Source organism: Bradysia coprophila, unplaced genomic scaffold (assembly GCF_014529535.1).
Source record: "Bradysia coprophila strain Holo2 unplaced genomic scaffold, BU_Bcop_v1 contig_70, whole genome shotgun sequence".
NCBI lineage: Eukaryota > Metazoa > Arthropoda > Insecta > Diptera > Sciaridae > Bradysia > Bradysia coprophila.
In genome coordinates, this window is record NW_023503941.1 from 5,442,964 (window position 1) to 5,461,596 (window position 18,633).

The 18,633-nt window shown below is 36.8% G+C and overlaps 2 protein-coding genes across 3 annotated transcripts; one reads left to right on the top strand and one right to left on the bottom strand.

Moving 5' to 3' along the window:
* Nucleotides 1-1,073: 1,073 nt before the first annotated feature.
* On the top strand, nucleotides 1,074-4,640 carry LOC119083892 (plasma membrane calcium-transporting ATPase 3-like). Of its 2 annotated transcripts, none has more exons than XM_037193703.1 (2): nucleotides 1,074-1,185; nucleotides 1,246-4,640. In XM_037193703.1, exon 2 carries the CDS (start codon nucleotides 1,251-1,253, stop codon nucleotides 4,140-4,142), a length of 2,892 nt encoding a protein of 963 aa, XP_037049598.1. In that variant the 5' UTR covers nucleotides 1,074-1,185; nucleotides 1,246-1,250; the 3' UTR covers nucleotides 4,143-4,640. The 2 variants fall into 2 exon arrangements, with proteins under 2 accessions (XP_037049598.1, XP_037049597.1); XM_037193702.1 differs by having other exon boundaries at nucleotides 1,074-1,184; nucleotides 1,238-4,640.
* An 8,263-nt stretch (nucleotides 4,641-12,903) lies between these two features.
* LOC119083894 (neuroglian-like) lies at nucleotides 12,904-16,917 on the bottom strand. Its single transcript, XM_037193704.1, has 4 exons — nucleotides 16,550-16,917; nucleotides 16,351-16,480; nucleotides 14,242-16,285; nucleotides 12,904-12,927 (listed from the first exon to the last, which is right to left on the bottom strand). The coding sequence occupies exons 1-3, from the start codon at nucleotides 16,653-16,655 to the stop codon at nucleotides 14,326-14,328; spliced, it is 2,196 nt and encodes a 731-aa protein (XP_037049599.1). The 5' UTR covers nucleotides 16,656-16,917; the 3' UTR covers nucleotides 12,904-12,927; nucleotides 14,242-14,325.
* Between the last annotated feature and the right edge of the window lie 1,716 nt (nucleotides 16,918-18,633).

Sequence of the window (18,633 nt, forward strand, 5' to 3'; positions counted from 1 at the left end):
ACAGTCAATTTGGTGTATTTTGTATGAAAAGTGACCAATTTCAAAACGATGTATCTCCGGCAATTTTAAAGTTACATAGTCGAGTGATAGCTCGTTTTGCTCGTATTTGAAGCGAGATGATAGGATATGTTTTGTGGTGATATAAACCAAAGGGTAGAAACGGAAATGTTCGGCTATATATAGTTGCCGCGTCTCAAAAAATTTTCTTCCTTCTTTTTTTGGAAGTTAGACTGCGTCAAGTCCTCCGCTATCGCTCCGGACATGATTTTTGAACATTGGTTTTACATCTCACCTCACAAGGATGTTGCCCCGACGAGAATTCATGGCAGACTGACTTGTAGTATGCAAGAGTATACATAAGGGTACGAGTAAATACTCTTCAGTAAGTACTAGTATTTAATTATACCCTTATATATACTCCTGGAACAGCAGTATATAAAAGTTTATGATCATATACTTAAAGCATATACTTTTTGGCTCATTTTTTTTGCTCGGGAATATGCGAGATCAACACCTCGAGAGTATTTCGACATTGGGCGAGATAAATCGGTATATGCAGAAAGACCGACTGGACGACAGAGACAACCATTGACAGTACTGAGATACATTGCTCAAATCTACGCTCTATGCATATTTTAAGTGATTTAAGAAAAAGAGAAGCTGAGACGAATTGGAGAAAAATGTTTTTTCTTTTCATACATCTCGAAAATCTATAATTAGAACATTCGAACATGAATAAAGCAAAACAGAACTGTGTGATAGTCAAGAGTGTTTTTGTGACATTGATATTCAGTTCTTAGAAAAAGCTCTTTTAATCATGAACGTATGAGCTCTAAATTGACCTAAATTATAATCGTTTTACTGTTTTGGCGTCACCAGCATTACTTGTAATTTTAGGGGTCAGTCTCCCTCTTTCCGGGCACCACTTGCCCAAAGTGTTTATAGGGAAAAGGCGGCAGTGCTCGTAAGAGTACACCGATTTGAGATATTCCATAATCTTTTGTCTGTATGATTGTTACTATCACTCACTGATACAGTTGTGAGTAAACGAATTCCTGACCATCCTGACTAATTAATTCCGTCATTGTGGGTTGTTTCGCATTGAATATGCCACACAAACACGGTTTTGGTTGGTATCAATTTTACCGGTCAACGCAGTTATATCCACTGTTACTGACAACGAAGGTGAGTTTTTCTTCTCATCGAAATTTCGACAAATCTGTAAATTCGAATGAACGTTTTCAGTGACCATGGCAGAATGTTACGGACTAACGTTGAGCAGCTTATGCAAGTTAATGCAATACAGTGGTCAAGAAGGCGTCATCGAAATAAACAAGCTAGGTGGCGTTGAAGGAATCTGTGAACAATTGGGTACATCTCCGAGTAAAGGAATAACAAACTCAATAGAACATCAACGAGCCACATTCGGTAGTAATTCTACATCGACGAAAATTCGAGAAACATTTTGGACAGTACTGGGTGACGTCTTGCGCGATAAACTTCTCATGACGTTGTTGATTCTGTTTCTGATTCAGTACTTGCTGCTATTCGGAATTCACAAATTGATATTTGTGGCGGTGGTACTTTTCGTGACTGTTACGTTCGATTATTTCATTGTGCACAAGTATCGACGCTATTTCGATGTTGGGAGTGAATCGAAGCAGACTGTGACTGTAATTCGAAATGCGACTGTAACGAGCGCAGTTATTGATGACATTGTTGTGGGAGATGTGTGCATTCTAAATGAGAATAGTGTCGTACCAGCTGATGGTATTTTAATTGAAAGTGACGGTCTCAAGGTGGACGAATCGTTTATAAATGGCATGTCGTGTTATACCAAGAAAGGTAAACTTCTCGACGCAATGATACTCTGTGGCAGTAAAGTAATTGCCGGCAGTGGAATTATGGTAGTGACGGCTGTGGGAATGAACACGCGTCAAGGACAGATTAGTGAAATAATGGAAAAAAGAGCAAAGATCGGCAAAAGGAAAGAAATTGATAGTGGAGACAGTGGGCGAATTACGTTCGACGAAGAAGCAAGTATTCTCCGTCAAAAGATTCGAAAATTAATTTGGATAATTATTTGCGTTTGCCTGGTCATTGGTGGTATTGTTTTCGTTATTTTGAATGTACGGGGTAGCTCAGTACCGTTTAGTATGACCTTGGAAGAATGGGAAACCCGTTATTTGCAAAAGATTTTTGTCGAATCCATTGGTGTCTTTCTATCCGGAATACCAGAGAGCATCCTTTTAGTAGTTCCGATTACGTTGTTCCTCACGTTTATAAAGCTTTACCGGGAGAACATCCATTTACGTCGTCTAGACAAATGTGAAACGATGGGAAGTGTTTCGTCGATTTGCTTCGATAAAACTGGAACGTTGACCACGAATGAAATGGAAGTTGTACTGTCTCACATATGCGATCAGCAGCAAACGTGGACCACCGAAAGTAGCCAACCAGCTCTTCCGAATGACATCCTAAAGTTGATAGCAGAGAATATTTCCATAAACTCATCCACGCCATCAATCACGCGCATCAATACCGATGACAACGTGGCACAATTTGGAAATTACACTGAACGTGCCCTATTGCAGTTTGTTACCAAAATTGGTCTGAGCGTCCAAACAATCCGACTTGCGAACTCTACCCAGAGAGTGAACCATGTCTATCCATTCAATTCAGATCGAAAATTCATGGGCACTGCAATAAACAATGGAAACGGCTATCGACTCTTCATCAAAGGAGCGTCTGAAATTGTGCTTGGCAAATGTAATTTTATGTTCGGTCAAAACGGCGAACTGGCACAAATGACGGATACCTTGTGCGACCACCTCCAAAATGACGTTATAACGCCAATAGCTAGCAAATGTTTAAGAACGATCACCTTAGCATACCGTGACTTTATTACCGATAAAACTGCTGGTGTCCACGAAACCTATGTAGACTGCGAACCTAATTGGGACGACGAAGTGAATATTGTTCAAAATTTAACGTTTCTAGGCGTACTCGGGATTGATGATCCAATAAGACCCAACGCTGCTGACACAGTCAAGAGTCTTAAATCAATGGGAATCACCGTCCGAATGATTAGTGGTGACAACATCGAAACTGCAAAAGCGGTCGCATTAAAGTGTGGAATAATGGAAACAGATGGAGAGAATGTGGCCCTGGATGCAATAGAGTTTAATCGTTGCATTCGTGACAAGGACGGAGTTATTCAGCAAGATTTGTTCAATACTTTGACACCTAATTTGCGTGTGATTGCCAGAGCTTCACCTATCGATAAATACAACCTGATCGATGGCTTCAAACGGAATGGTGAAATTGTGGCCATGGTCGGTAACAGTGATGGAGATGCATTAGCATTGAAAAAGGCAGACATTGGAATTGCGCTCAATCGGTTGGGTGCTGGCGTGGCAAAAGACGCATCCACTGTCGTGTTAAAGGACGATAAATTAGATGGAATTGTGCGTACCGTGCTGTGGGGTCGTAATTGCTATGACTCAATTGCTAAATTTGTGCAATTTGCTTTGAGTGCCAAAGTGGTAATTGTTGCGGGCACAATTCTTAGTTCATTTTTGGTTCCCTGCATAGCCGAAACGTTTTATTGGATTGATTGGTTTCTGGCTATTGTGGCACTGATATCGACATTTTTTACACACAAAATAACGGACGATTTGTCACAGAAACGATCTTACGGACGAAGTGAATCGATAATTTCGAAGATAATGTTGAAAAACGTTTGCGTTCAGTCAATTTACCAAATTCTTGTGTTTCTTACAATTCCCTTTGTTTATAACCTGGTTTTTCGTGAATACTTGTTCGTTCCGGACGCTTTCATTTCGATGACGTTCTTTAACGTATTCAATTCAAGAAAACTTTTTGGGGAACGTAACGTCTTCGATGGAATGCGTTCAACTATTCCCTTGTTTGTCGTTTTGGTTGTTGCTTTAGTTTTACTACTTGGCTTCCTTCACATTTTTCCCTGTGGTAGTTACTGCTGCCCTCGTTTTCATTCACTTGAGTGGATTTTGACAATGTTGATTGGCTGTGGTATTTTAATCTGGCATCAATTACTATTGTGTTGTTGTAGAGAAAAACCACGTCAGTGTAAAGTTAACAAGGCAGGAGCGCTGGTTTGACTAGGGACCTGAATAATCTAGTAGCCCTATGCTAGTTTTGCGAATAAAATTTTTCAATTTATGTCAGTGTTCATTTGAGTGAGTTCATTTTCATCCAGTGTATTAGGTCCCTTATTTGACGTTTCGAAAATGAACCGCTCCTGCCTGGTTTATTTTACTCTGCCGTGGAAAAACGCGACGCACAGAATATTTCGGCGGTATGAGAAATGTGTGCTGTTGTCGGCGTTAACGAACTGTCGTAATAGCTTTTTATGGAAAGTTGAAATAATTTCTCAATAAATACGAGCAGAGAAAAGTACGAAGTCACAAAAATGTCTACAATCCAATTCCATCGATTCATTCCAGCCAACAATGCTAAGACATTTACCAAAATGTATAGAATGAATGAGAAGTAAGTAACATCAATTGGACTGTAATCGTTGCGCATGTGGCTTCTTCTCCAGCTGCAATCCACTTTAGCAATTCATGTAAATCAATATTTTCAATGCATTAAATTTCTTGAACATTTTCTGCCGGGTTTATTTTAACGTTTCATCGTTGGTATGTTACCGTCGTTGGTGATTTTTTGCTTGTTGTCATCAATATGCACACGTTCAATTGCCATCAAACACTCCCTCGCAATACGTTCGAGAAACAATAATGTGAGATTTGCAGAAATAAAACGTCAGCAGCGTGCGGAAAACTCAGGCTAATTTTCAAAAGCAAAATAAACAATAGTCTGAAACGTAAAGTATTCGATACGTGTGTCCTTACCTTGCGGAAACGTTAAAGTTAACAAAATCTTCCGAAAATAAATTGAGAGTGGCACAAAGATCGATGGAACGGAGTATGCTTGGAATTAAGCTCAGAGACAAAGAATGACAAATCAATGGAAAAGATCATACTCTGGAGACCACAGACCACCTGTGAGATGGAATAATATAGGGTGAAGTGCAGGCACGAATTGGCAACAAGTGGAAATGGATCGATCGGAATGGAAGAGAATTGGGGAGGCCTATGTCCAGCTGCGGATAGAAATAGGCTGAAAGAGAAGAAGAAGAAGTGTTACGTAGTTTTTCCTTTTCCATAAACAGGCAAATGACGCCCAAACAACAAAAAACAAAGAAATTCTATTTCGCGCTCTTAAAATTAGCTCAACCAAATCATTTTTGAAAATAGCAAATTTGCTGTCGGCGCTAGTAGTGCGTCCGCTAAGGCTGGGAAATACACTAGGATTGTGCAAATTGAGGTAAAATTGATTTTATGATTTTATTATGATCTCTATGGAATGTTGATTCCAAAATCATCAGGGGCAACTCCAAAAGCTCACTCGTTCCGCTGGGAGCGGCCGTTATGTCACTTTGGCTTCACTGAATTTTCATGCCAATTTCCAAACAGATATCGATGTGGAATAAGCTGTAAAATATTCTTAAATGTTCAAAAAAAAATTAGAAAAAAATTTTTGTTGTCAAAAAAACCAAAATGGCCGAAAATAATGGCGGAAGTTGGAGTTTCATTTTTTTCTGCTTAAAACCTAGAAATCCGATCGAAATACTAAAAAATCCCGAAAACTTTCTTCGGGAAGTTTGTAGCCAATTCAAAATCCTAAAAAATTTAAATCGGTCAAAAACTTCAAGAGATGTCTCGCCTGGAGTGCACTTTTTCATAGGGTATTTCAAAAGTGCCAAAAATATTTTGTTAATTTTTTTGGTTTTTGGTTTTGTTAACAAAGTTAAAATGTTTGTGGTAAATATGGTTATTATAAAATACAAGCAAAATAGTTGAGGTATTTTCCATACATCTGCAATACACGTACAATAATTGATAATTAAAATTGCTATCTCTCTCTCTCTCTCTCTCTCTCTTTTAAACAAAATTTTATCCGTCAATTTTACTTTTTTGTAAGTAGCTGTTGCCGGTCCTAACATTCCTAACAAGACATAAGAAACCTAATTCGATAACAGCGACATCACAAAAATCGTGAAGTCGATGGATTTACAAATTGGCATAAAGCTAGAGAACTTTTCAAAATTTTCGGCATTAGTCCCTGCTGTACACCGAAATTGCTGGTTTTCCGTTAAGATATTGGCAATTTTTACACTTTCACATGAGAGGTGAGTTTGTTTATATGAAATCGCTATGTCCTCCGCTACATACAAAGTTTGACATTCGACCCTACCTTGTGTTCATTGCTTTTTGGTTGTATGACGGTTACCGGTTACTTGACGAATATGTTTTCAACAAATACTATCAATTAACTTATTGCTCAAATAACTGTGTTGCAACTAATTCGTTCCAATCAGTTGTATCACGGTTATATAACGAATAAGTTAAGCTGAATACAACTTATTCGTTACATAATCCGTTGTAGAACGAAAAAGTTGGCAACGAATTGGTAACGTTTAGTAACCGCGGTTTTCTAAGGCTACTTGGGATGTCGAATGACAGTTGGGGTTTTGAGAGAGAATTCAATACGTTTTCTCTCAACCAATTTCAAAATCATTCGACATATTCCCTCTCCGTCGAAACGACCCAATACTCTCTCTAGCAAACAAACTCTCAGCTCTCTGTGTCAAATTCACACCTTATTTCTTTGTATTGTACGTTGTACATGTAAATTTCAAAGGCTACTTGATTCTTTCACCACCTTAATTAAAGTAGTTTGATTGCTAGAGAGGGTATTGCCCAGTCGTCATATTAACATCTCTCTGAATCGAAAACATCTCCTCTGTGCTAAGTCTTTAGCTGATTTTGGATATCTTTTGTTTCTTTATAGCACAGCTCGTCACCCATACTTGTTAGTGTTATTAGTCGGTGAGATTGGTTTTGAAATGACTACAAATAATTTGATTTGCATGCACCCCCTACGCAATAAAATTTATACGCCCTTAACTCATGTGAGTATTCGATTCGAAGCCGGTTCGTTGATACCACTTTTCATTAAATCAAATAGTCCAAGAAATACACTCGCCAACATTTTTATTTCCTAAAATGCAAAATCAAAATCATAAAGAAAATGAAACTGCCCGGAATGCTCAAGTAAAACTTAATTTGGAACCACTTTTTTCGAGAAAAATTAATTTTATGTTGAAATTGAGTTTGGGCAAATATTGCACCAATCCAACCACCGAAAAAGCCGAACAGGAGAAGAGTAGACTCCGATATTCTCCACGAATTTTCATCAAGACATTGCCGTTTATCAACGTAGTACACAAAGTAAGTCTCTATGTTGATTAAAATCCAAACCAATGCTGGATTTAACATGAAATATGCCGCTACAGTGCAAATCAGGCATATATCTGCCACATCCTGTTTCCAGATTGATGTTTGGCCTTGGTTCCGTCTACGGACTATGTACTGCCTTGAATGCATATCGCCTCGGTTTCCGGTTCGGTTTGAACCCCACTGTCGATCTCTGTGCATGTTAAGCTAGAAAATATAAAATCAATCACTGACAGCAGTTGCAATTTCTAAGGGATTATCAGTAATGATCATAAATGGCAAGTTTCTTGCATTTCAGTTAACATTAGATTCTTCAATTGAAATTCAAGTAAAGATAGATAACATTACGACACAGTAAACGCAGGCGAGAGTGGACGATTTGATGAGGGACCTGTAATTCATAAGTAGGCCTAGCTTTTAATATAAATGACAATTTATTTCATTAAAAAGATCCAAGGTTCTGAAAGAACAGGTTAAGACAGATGGGGTAAACGCACTCAGAACTAGAGATGTGCGGGCCGCCCGAAATTCAACTACCCGACCCGGCCCAGCCCGGCCCGACTGGGCTTGGGTCCGGGTTTCAAAAATTTGTCAGGCTCGGTCGGGCTCGGGTTTCAAAAACAAAGATTCGGGCTGGCCCGAATTTGTTCGTCTTTTAAAAAAATGTGAAATCTTAAAGAAAAATTTAAAGAAAAAATGCAATACAGTCCGAGAGTAAGCTTCCTTTGAAGTGTTCGATAGATTTGTAGGACTAGATTATTATAACGATAGGTAACCGAACGATTTCCACTTGGTAGGCGCGCCAATTTTAGGTTTTTTTACTTAATAAAAAAAATACGGGCCGAGTCGGGCCGGGCCGGGTTTTACTACAAAATTGTCGGGTCGGGTCGGGCTCGGGCATTAAAAATTTGTCTGGGCCGGGCTGGGTCGGGTTTTGAAAATAGGTCGGCCCGCACATTTCTACTCAGAACAGATTGTGTATGAAATCAACTTGAATCAAATGTTTTTTTTAGGAAAATTCGGAATTTTGTTTTTGTTGAGTTGCCTTTTTCATATAAACTTTGTAGCCGTTGACGAACCATACGAAAACCTCCAAAGTCGAATATCTCCGAAAATACAATATCTTTTTTGAAAAATTTCTTCTATTGTGGAAAGTATGGCTCATTAGTCTCAGAAGCCGGTATTAGGGCTCGCCCAAAAAGTGTTCCGGAAAATTCATCAACTTTGAAGTTATTTTCCCTGGCCTGGCCATTTCCTTTTTTTTCATAAAAGCAACGCACTTCAAGCAAAAGTGCTATTTATGACAGCTGTCAAATAGAGTACTTTTTGTATGAAATTTAATCCCCACTCTTTTTACAGTGTAAAATTTTGTAAGGAGCACTGTCAAGTTTCAGTACCCTATTTAGAGTACCACTTTTGCTTGAAGTGCGTTGGTAAAAGTGGTGTCATTCGAAACCTACGTTCAGGTACTTCTGACGAGATAGGCAGCTCTAATTTGGGATACTAATTCAAGTGTTTTTTGCACATACATTTCGTCACTACTTCCCCTCTCCTGATTTCTGTTCAAGGATTATGGAAAGTTCCATTTTTTGTTTGTATTGGGCGATTTTCCCCATGAAAGTTTCAATTTACTTTTACGAAAGATTTTTCATGTGACATAACTATTTAATTGGTCCCATTCCTCGATGAAATTCTTTTTTTTACTGTCTTTAACCCAATGGGTTATTAACCCATTCAAAATAATGTCAAATTCTGACGTTACAGCACTTCTTTTGTTCTAGACACTAGACTTTTTTCGTACGTTTTTGGCCATTTTTTTTCATTTTCCGGAAAAAAATTTGTTCGACAACTTCTCGTGGCAAACAAAATGGAACAAAGAAAAATCTTAAAGAACTTAAGGTGCACTTTACTTCACTTCAATTTTATTGTGTTCGTTCTACAAAGTCAACTGCTATTTAGGTCCCTAATTGGACTTTTTAACAAATAATCACTCCTACCTATGTTCACTTTGTACACGATAACATTATATCATCTCATTTAAAAAGAAAGCAACGCACTGCTCCTAGCATGAACACTGACAAATGTCCAATTTGGAGGCTTTTGTGATGAGAGCTACCGCTTAAGATTGATTGTATCGTGTGTTTTAACTCATACAACGAAAACAAGTCATCTATCTTTACGAAAGAAACGCAGTGCCTACTGTGACTTCATCAGCCTCCAAATATTTCTTATGTTCATGCTTGGAGCAGTGCGTTGAAGAAAGACATTTTTTTTAACACTAATACACAGCCAGTGAATAACGCAACGATCGATTTTTATAAATGGAAATGAATTTTGTGGCATTCTCGTCTCATTGATAATTCCTTATTCACACAGAAATGCATCTTTGATTTGAAATTAAATTGCATAAGAACGTACCTGGATGGTGAACAACACAACTATTGTAAAACGGAGAATAAATTAATGATGCACTTGTACACATTCACTTTGACAATGGATTGAGTCGGAATCGTTGCAAATTGCTTGCCGCAGCCGCATGCACATACAAAACATAAAAACATAAAAACAGTGATAAAAGAGCGAAAGAGGGGGAAAAACCAGTCTCAATACCTTATCACTTCCAATGCATTTAAACGAATACACGACATGCATTCTAGCAAAAATTTAAGTATTTATTCGTATAAGTTTCCTCTCGCTTGATTTTTACCACAATTTTAAGTTTTGATTTTTGCCTTGATTAGTTATAGTATAACCAACTTATTTCTCACACCGTTCGCTACTTTTGCAATAGATTATTTATTCATAACACTATCCAACATAATTTCACCTTAATTTGATAATGTCTATAGTTTTGATGTATCAAATCAAATACACTTTATCTTGATTTTCCCTTACGAAAAAAGCTGGTCAGAGGCAAAACGGACTGTTTTTTGTAAGTGGAAATCAAGCCGTATAGATTAAATACTATGGTTTAATAACCATAAAAAATAGTTTAGTTGTGGGGAGATAGGCGAATGTACGAATGCGTTGGTTAGAAGAGTAAAAAAGATATACACCATCATTCTCCTCTCTTCTAACCAACGCTTTCGTACGCGCCTAGCTCCCCACATCTAAACTATTTTTTTGAAATTCTAAAAAAGACTCTTCCAGTAAAATGAACAGCCCTAATGGTTTAATAATGTGAAGTAATATTACGATACCAATTTATGTTTACCAATATTTTTGATTTCCTATTTACCATTGAATTATTCTCAAATACCACTAATCCCAATAAATTAAACAAATACTAAGATAACCAATATTTTTTTCTAATCTACCATTGTTTTCTACGTAGTTTCCATGTTATTTTTAGGATTTACCACTAAGTGAAAAATAATAAAATACCAATTGGCGAAAAAGGAAGTTTGTGATACGTTACCAATATTTTACTCTATAATTCGAGTTGTTCGTTATATTTTATCGGTTTTACCAATATTATTAACGAAATACCACTATTTTTTAAGGACAAATCATTAATACCGTTTAATTTCCCCTAAAATATCGCTTGATTTAACCACGAATACCAATACTGAAAATACCACTATAGTAAAATGGAATTTACCAATCTTCAATTTACCGATAAATTATATTGAAATACCAATTATATTTGTAGATTACCAATGGATGGATATGGCAGGCATGACCACTTTAACATGTATAATTTACCAATAGATCTCTTCGTTTGGTGAAACTGATGACGGAAACGTGAGGAATGGTGGGGAAAAGTGTGCAAACTAATTGAAACCAACTTCACAATTTCACATAGTAATGAATAAGTGAGTGCGTCCAATTCTTTGAAATGAATGTAAATGAACTAAATACGGGGAATTCCCTTAGAAGCAAAGTTGGTTGTCATTAGTTTGCACACAAAACCGAACCGTCGATCGTCACGCCAGCGGTCATTTTAGTGATCTATACGAAACACGGAAAAATGATACACGGCTAATAATAAAAATTATTTTGACAGATATAACGAACCAATATTACTAATAATTTTCGCACAAAATACCAATTGCGTTACGCAACATATATTATTTCTAACCTACCGATTGAAAAATCTAGAAGAAAAATATAAACTTTGGGAAAGTCATTAAATTAACTAAAAGAAACCATAAAAAATATGGAACTACCATTTCCAGAAAATGATTTTCGGCTACATTACCAATACGTCAGATAAAGCAAAATGAGCTGGATATTTGAACAACATTCAGATTTTATTAATTGTTAGATTATTTATAATATGAATACCAGTATTTTTTCTGACACGACCATTATCAATGTCGACATGACCTTTAAACTTTCTTCTTTAAACTTGATCAGACACCGTTATTTTTAATTAAATAAACATTATTTTCACTTCGATTTACCAATTTGAAGTTACCAATGAAAATAATATGTTTTTACCAATAACGATTTTACCGATTTTTTTTTATTTTGTTAACTGTTATTGTGACTGAAATGATCGTTATTTCATTTTTTTTGCTACCAATAATAAGTTTTATTCAAATTACCATTGAATAAATACAACACGACCATCATTTCTTGGGAAAATGATCAATATCAGTTAATATTTTGAATAAATATTCAATCACCGGTATTTTATGGCAAGTTTACCATAAAAAAATCACTTCTACCATGGCCATATATTCGAATTACCAATTGAAAAAAATTAAATGATCGTTATGCACTACCACATACAAACGTGTAAGCGTATAAAATGCATTTGTAACGGTAATATCCGAAAAAATAATGGTAACATAATTTAACGAAAAAGTACTCCACTTGGTAAGCTCAGAAAAAATAATCCCTCAAATATAATTTCCAGTGAAAGAATCAAGTGGAGTGGCCTTTGGAATTTACATGTACATTATTACAGCGTAGTCGGTCAAAATGTAGAATAGTGTTTGTACAATACAAAGAAATGAGGTGTGAATTTGACACACAGAGCTGAGACTTTGTTTGCTAGAGAGAGTATTGATTCAATTCAGGAAATCTTTTTGGAGAACGAAATACATTATATTAAATCAAAAGTTTTGTATGGGTTTTCACTTTTCAGTCGACAATAGTCATTTGTGTACCTGTTTTGGACGATTGATTTTAGGCAATTTCGCGGATTGTAGGCCGAACGAAGTGAGGCTTACAAGCGAAAGTGCCTTAAATCAACCGTCCCAAACAGGTGCACATGTGAGTTTTCATGCAAAGGGCCGGAAACCCGATAAAATTCGAAACATTGCCCTCATTTTCGGCCCCGAAGCATGAAAAGGATCATTTTAACCGTAGCATCGCTTCTTGATATGAAGTACAAATATTCTCTTTTTTTAAGTGACATTAATGTAGAATCGAAACCTTACTCTTTCTTTCATAACACAATGAACATAAAGCGATAAATGCCCGAGGAAGATTGAGTTTTCGTTTTTAATTTAAAAAAAATGAAAATAAAACTAACGAATTTTCAATTAAGTTTTCTTTTATTTCTATTTCTGATTTACAGATATACTAGGTCCTTGAAATATTGTTTCAATGAAACATGAAGACTCCCAACAATCATGGGCGCAAGTCCTATTACAAGAAAAAATTTCAAAAATTTTTTTTTTGTCGTAGACTGCAGAACCATATATACAGCAAATATTGAAGTTCTACAATTCAAAGACAAATGACTCCAAATTACCATTAAAAAAAACTAGGCGTCCGTACGAGTTCAACGAGCTATCACACGTTCTTGCAGCTTAAAATTTGGCCACGCAAAAAATCTTCCAAGAAGCCCCATGTCCATACATTTTGGTCAATTTCAGTACTTTAAACGAAATGAAAAAATCCTACTGTTAGTCCGTCCGTCCGTCCGTCCGTGTTTACTATCTTCTAAAGTCTTCTTAAACACCTTTAAGTGTGTGTGTGTGTGTGGATGGGTATGGTAGAACAAATTTGTTCGCTTTTGGTATTTGGTAAGCTCTGCTCGCCTCATTTTTTTTCCTAAATTTAGGATTTTTAAAATTTTTATATTTTTAAATTTTTCAAATTTTTTAAAACTTTTCAAACATTTTTTTAATTTTTCAAATTTTTTTAAATTTTTTCAAAATTTTTTAAAATTTTTTAAATTTTTTCAAATTTTTTTAAATTTTCAAATTTTTTTAAATTTTTCAATTTTTTTTTAAATTTTTCAAAATTTTTTAAATTTTTCAAATTTTTTTAAATTTTTCAAAATTTTTTAAATTTTTCAAAATTTTTTAAATTTTTTAAATTTTTCAAAATTTTATTTTTTTTTTAATTTTTAAAATTTTTTAAATTTTTTAATTTTTTTTAAAATTTTAAATTATTTAAATTTTTCAAATTTTCCAAATTTTTTTAAATTTTTTAAATTTTTCAAATTTTTCAAATTTTTCAAGTTTTTTCAATCTTCTAATTCTTCCAAAAGAACTGATATCAGTCAAAAACACTCAAAAGAGTAAAAGTGACGCAAGTCCCTGTGCATACTTCCAAAACAACTGATATCGCTGGAGGTGACGCATTCTCCGCTTGTACGCAAAAACTGTAACAGCAAAAATTTGACCAAAGAAATTCTAGAAACAAAATTTTACCAAAAAAAATTTTGCGTCACAAAGTGGCAGATGGTTCGGACGTATTAGGACATATTCTTGCCTATTTTAAAAAATTTCTTAAAAGTACTTTCCTCAACATCTGCCACTTGTGACGCAAAATTTTTTTGGTAAAATTTTGTTTCTAGAATTTCTTTGGTCAAATTTTTGCTGTAACAGTTTTTGCGTACAAGCGCAGAATGCGTCACCTCCAGCGATATCAGTTGTTTTGGAAGTATGCACAGGGACTTGCGTCACTTTTACTCTTTTGAGTGTTTTTGACTGATTTTATTATCCATCAGAGTCTAAGCCTGATGGGAAGTAATAGAGCGATTTGATTCGTAGTCGAGAAGAATGTTTATGCTAGAATCTTAGTTGTGGTGTTTCCCTAACTCTGGTTGGGATGTACAAGATTCACTCTGTGCACTTGGATTTGATGGACCAAGTTTATTGTAAGCAATAACTCGGAATGTATAAGTGCTGACTCCACTCATTGGAAAATTAAAATTAATCTTAAACTCATACGATGGAAGCTTTTCGAAAGCATTTGTCCAAACGTCTGGCGTATTTGATGTTTTATATTGCACGTTGTAGTAAATAATTGGTGAACGATTGTCACCCAATGGTCGCCATGATATCGTCGCAGAACGAGAATCACAATCAAGAGAAGTTACTTGTGGAGGATTTGGAACATCTTGTACCAGCAACATAAAGTCCGCACGAGCCTCATCCAAATCAGTCTTTGCAACACAAGTATAAATACCCGTATCTAACTCGTGACTTCTGTTTGAAATAGTGAATTCGTTATTTTTTAATCGGACCAATCGCTCGTCATCTTCAAAATTGACTTCCTCCCCATCTTTCAACCATACGACATTCAAATCAAGAGATGAATCAGCGACAACATTACAACGGAATGTTGCTGGCTCCCCAGCAGCGATGGCGTAAAATTGTGGCTCGTCTGTAATAATTCGTGTATGTTCTTTGACAACCAACATACCTTGTCCCTCAATGTCGCCAAATTTATTATGTGCATGGCATGTATATTGCCCAGCATCGGCAAAACCGATGTTGTGAATGGTCAAGTCACCATTCGCCAGGGTTTGATAGCGTTCCCCGGTCACATCTGATTCATTTCGACTCCATTTTACTTCCGGCGCAGGAAGACCGAAAACCCGACAACGGAAGGTGACATCATGACCATCGACGCTGGACACATTCTGTGGTCGTTCAACAAATTCTGGTGGCAAATCCAAAACATTTAAATAAACATCCTTGTACACATACCCAAATGCGTTGGTTGCGTTGCATCCATAATTTCCTGTATCGCTTGATTTCAATTCACTAATATAAATGCTATTGTGGCCAACACGACGACGTGGTTCGTCAGGAGATTCTTCAATTGGTTTACCATTATGAATCCATTTGATAACTGGTTCCGGAACACCAGCAGCTTCACATTTGAATTCCACATTTTCATCTGTGGCCGCGGTTCTGGTCTCAGGCTCTAAAGTGAAATATGGAGCCCCATGCACTTCCAAATTAATCAAGTGCATTTGTGCATTTCCAACACCGTTTGATACTTCACAAGTGTATGATCCGGCATCGTCCAACTTAGCATTATCTATGATCAACGATTTGCCATAGTTTCCTTGCCTTATTCCATCATCATTCCAATGAATTGTTTCTCCATTTTTTGTCCACATTATTTGGGGCAATGGCGTCCCACCGTAGATGCAGTACAATTCAACTGTTTTTCCCTTGAGTGCAGCTGCGTTTTTTCTTGTAGCGTATTGGAATGTTGGTGGGTATCGATATGATGAGATTTCATCTCTTTCTTCAACCATTACCGATACTCGATGCCCTAACTTGTATTGATTTCGAGACGCTGACGTTATCGAACAAGCATAAAAATTGTTACCAGTTGCATCGGAACGTGTCACAGTTGAAAAATGTAAATTTCCCTCAGGATCGACAGTCATACGTGAATTGTTGATACTCCTGATGCCGCCGTCATCATGTATAAGTACCCACTTTACTTCTGGTTTGGGTGTACCAGCTGGTGGTGAACATTGCAATGTCAATGGTTCTCCTTCAATGGCTGTAACAGATTTTGGCAACGTATCCGCAAAATCGTTCAGTTCAGATTTGCGGACTAGCACTGAATTCGATGTAGCGATCCCGTGCTCATTTTCAGCAAAACATTGATATTGGCCCGAGTCTTCGTCAAGTGGTCGAGTTATCGCAATTGTGCCACGTCGTGGTTGTTGCAATATTCGATCATCATGTGCGTACCAATCGAAACTTTCTCCATTTTTGGTCCAACGATATCTGAGCAATTGAATGCAAGAATTTTCATTATTTATTTTTTCTAATGTTATGCAAAGTGCATTTACGTTGGTTCTGGTTCCCCTGTAGCTTCACACTCAATCAAAAATGGTTTGTCCATTCTGTGCGGTTCAAGTGCCACTTGAAAAAATAATTCGTCATTCGGTGGCTGTTTGATAAAGTTGGGCGGCGAATGAACTGCGAAACGGAAATCGATAACTTACGCACTAAACAAATAAATCAAGCGAAATAACAGACTTCACTTACTCAATGCTTGGGCTTGAAGATGGAATGCGGCAAGCAAAATCATCAACATATTTACTTCGTACTGCATTATGGAAGTGAGTTCGATTTTTGTTTTACTCCGAATCATGCTATTCTATTCAGGCTTCCGTTAAATTATAATTTTTGAAAATGACACATCTCAGTTCGGTCTCCCGTAAAATAAACTTTTTTTGTAATATTCTGACGTGGTCAAATATGAGTTCAAAAAAACAGAAAAGAAATACTTCCTATCCGTGCTGTTACGATGATGTCTGAGGGCAAACTGGTGGATAGATTAATTCGGTGTGCGAGTGATTAGTAGGAGTGAAAAGGTTATCTAAAATAACCGGCGAGTTTGTATTCTATTAACTGTGCAAGTTTATTCTTTTTTCAATGTACTAAACATCTTCAAAAGACTTCATGTTCCATTTAATAGACTCAGCTCGTGGTGTACCATCAATGCTGAACTCGCCATATGGTACTTCGGGCGATTCCCGATGGGCCTTTTGTTCTGAGTGAGGCAAAGACACGAATGGTCTTTTTCAGATTTTCATAGATTCATCGTTCAAACTCCTCAGGCACATCATGTCCCCACGTAAGTAAAAATTTTCCGGAGGACTAAGGAGCATATACAGTAAGTTTTTGACTTCCCCCTGCAAGGGGTATCCCTCAAATTATGTTTATTGGGCATCCGTACGAATCCGAATCACTATCACACATCAAAATCAGTTGTCAGGAAGCCGAGATATGAATTTTCAAAGATTAACAATTTACATACAAACAAGGCATCAGAACAGTCGGAGTGTTTGCTGCGACTTAGCCCCGTACAACCCGTAATCCTATTTCGTCCGCAACCATAATACGTCCGTAGCCCTAATAAGCCCGGAACCCCAATACGTCTACAACCCTCCAATGCGTCTGTTACCAAAATGCAAGTCAAGTTGGGCATGGTCAAATTTACTGAAAGTGTTCATTTTTAAAATTGCACATAGCGCAATTACGAAAGCCCGTACGAAGTACCTCTCAAATAAAACCAACAATTTACGACATTATTTTAGAAACCCAAAATTTTTTGCCAACTTTCCATTGGGTATTCAATTACCTCTCAAATAAAACAAAAATTAGCAAAATCGGATGAGATTTACTCGATTTATGTGCAAAAAACACTTAGGGCCGAGTAGCGGCCTTAGTCCAAGGGCCCAAATTTTAAACTTTTTTCGCCACGTTCTTTTCGGTATTCAATTACCTTCCATAAAAAACTAAATCTAGCAAAATCGGATGAGATTTACTCGATTTATGTGCAAAAAACACTTAGGGCCGAGTAGCGGCCTTAGTCCAAGGACTCAAATTTAAAACTTTTTTTGCCATCATTCTATTCGGCATTCAATTATCTCTCAAATGAAACAAAATCTAGCAAAATCGGATGAGATTTACTCGATTTATGTGCAAAAAACACTTAGGGCCGAGTAGCGGCCTTAGTCCAAGGGCCCAAATTTTAAACTTTTTTCGCCATCATTCTATTCGGCATTCAATTATCTCTCAAATGAAACAAAAACTAGCAAAATCGGATGAGATTTACTCGATTTATGTGCAAAAAACACTTAGGGCCGAGTAACGACCTTTGAGCCCTCCCAACAAGCCCACGTTGCATCTTACCCAAAAACAATGTTCAGCAACTTTGTTCTACTCGTCAATACCTTTCATTTGATATATCACAAGCAGCTATTGCGATTCGGTAGATATCGTCGAAAGACTGAAAAACACCTATAGGGCCCTAGCTCTGGAAGGGCCGACCCTACCATGCCCATTTTCGAACTTGACCTTACTTTTGTCGATACCAATCGGGGAAAGAAAGAATTTTGAAAAATGGTTGTAATTTACTCAAGCTAGAGGGGTCACGGACAGACGGACGGACGGACATTTTTTTTATTGCGGATTCGTCATCTATGAACATAACCAAATGCTTTGCCCTTACTGTCTGCTTCCAATTCGACGTGTTACAAACGGCATATTAATCTTATAAGCCCCCAGTACTTCGTACGGGGCTAAAAACACCAAATTCAACATTTTTAAGATAATTAAATCAG

Bases quoted from the DNA above. Each gene is read 5' to 3' on its own strand.
- LOC119083892 (XM_037193702.1), top strand. From the start codon at position 1,108: ATGCCACACAAACACGGTTTTGGTTGGTATCAATTTTACCGGTCAACG. The intron at 1,185-1,237 runs GGTGAGTTTTTC...ATTCGAATGAAC, and splicing joins CCACTGTTACTGACAACGAA to GTTTTCAGTGACCATGGCAG.
- LOC119083894 (XM_037193704.1), bottom strand. From the start codon at position 16,655: ATGATTCGGAGTAAAACAAAAATCGAACTCACTTCCATAATGCAGTAC. The intron at 16,481-16,549 runs GTAAGTGAAGTC...TCCGTTTCGCAG, and splicing joins TCTTCAAGCCCAAGCATTGA to TTCATTCGCCGCCCAACTTT. The intron at 16,286-16,350 runs GTAAATGCACTT...TCAATTGCTCAG, and splicing joins ACAGGGGAACCAGAACCAAC to ATATCGTTGGACCAAAAATG.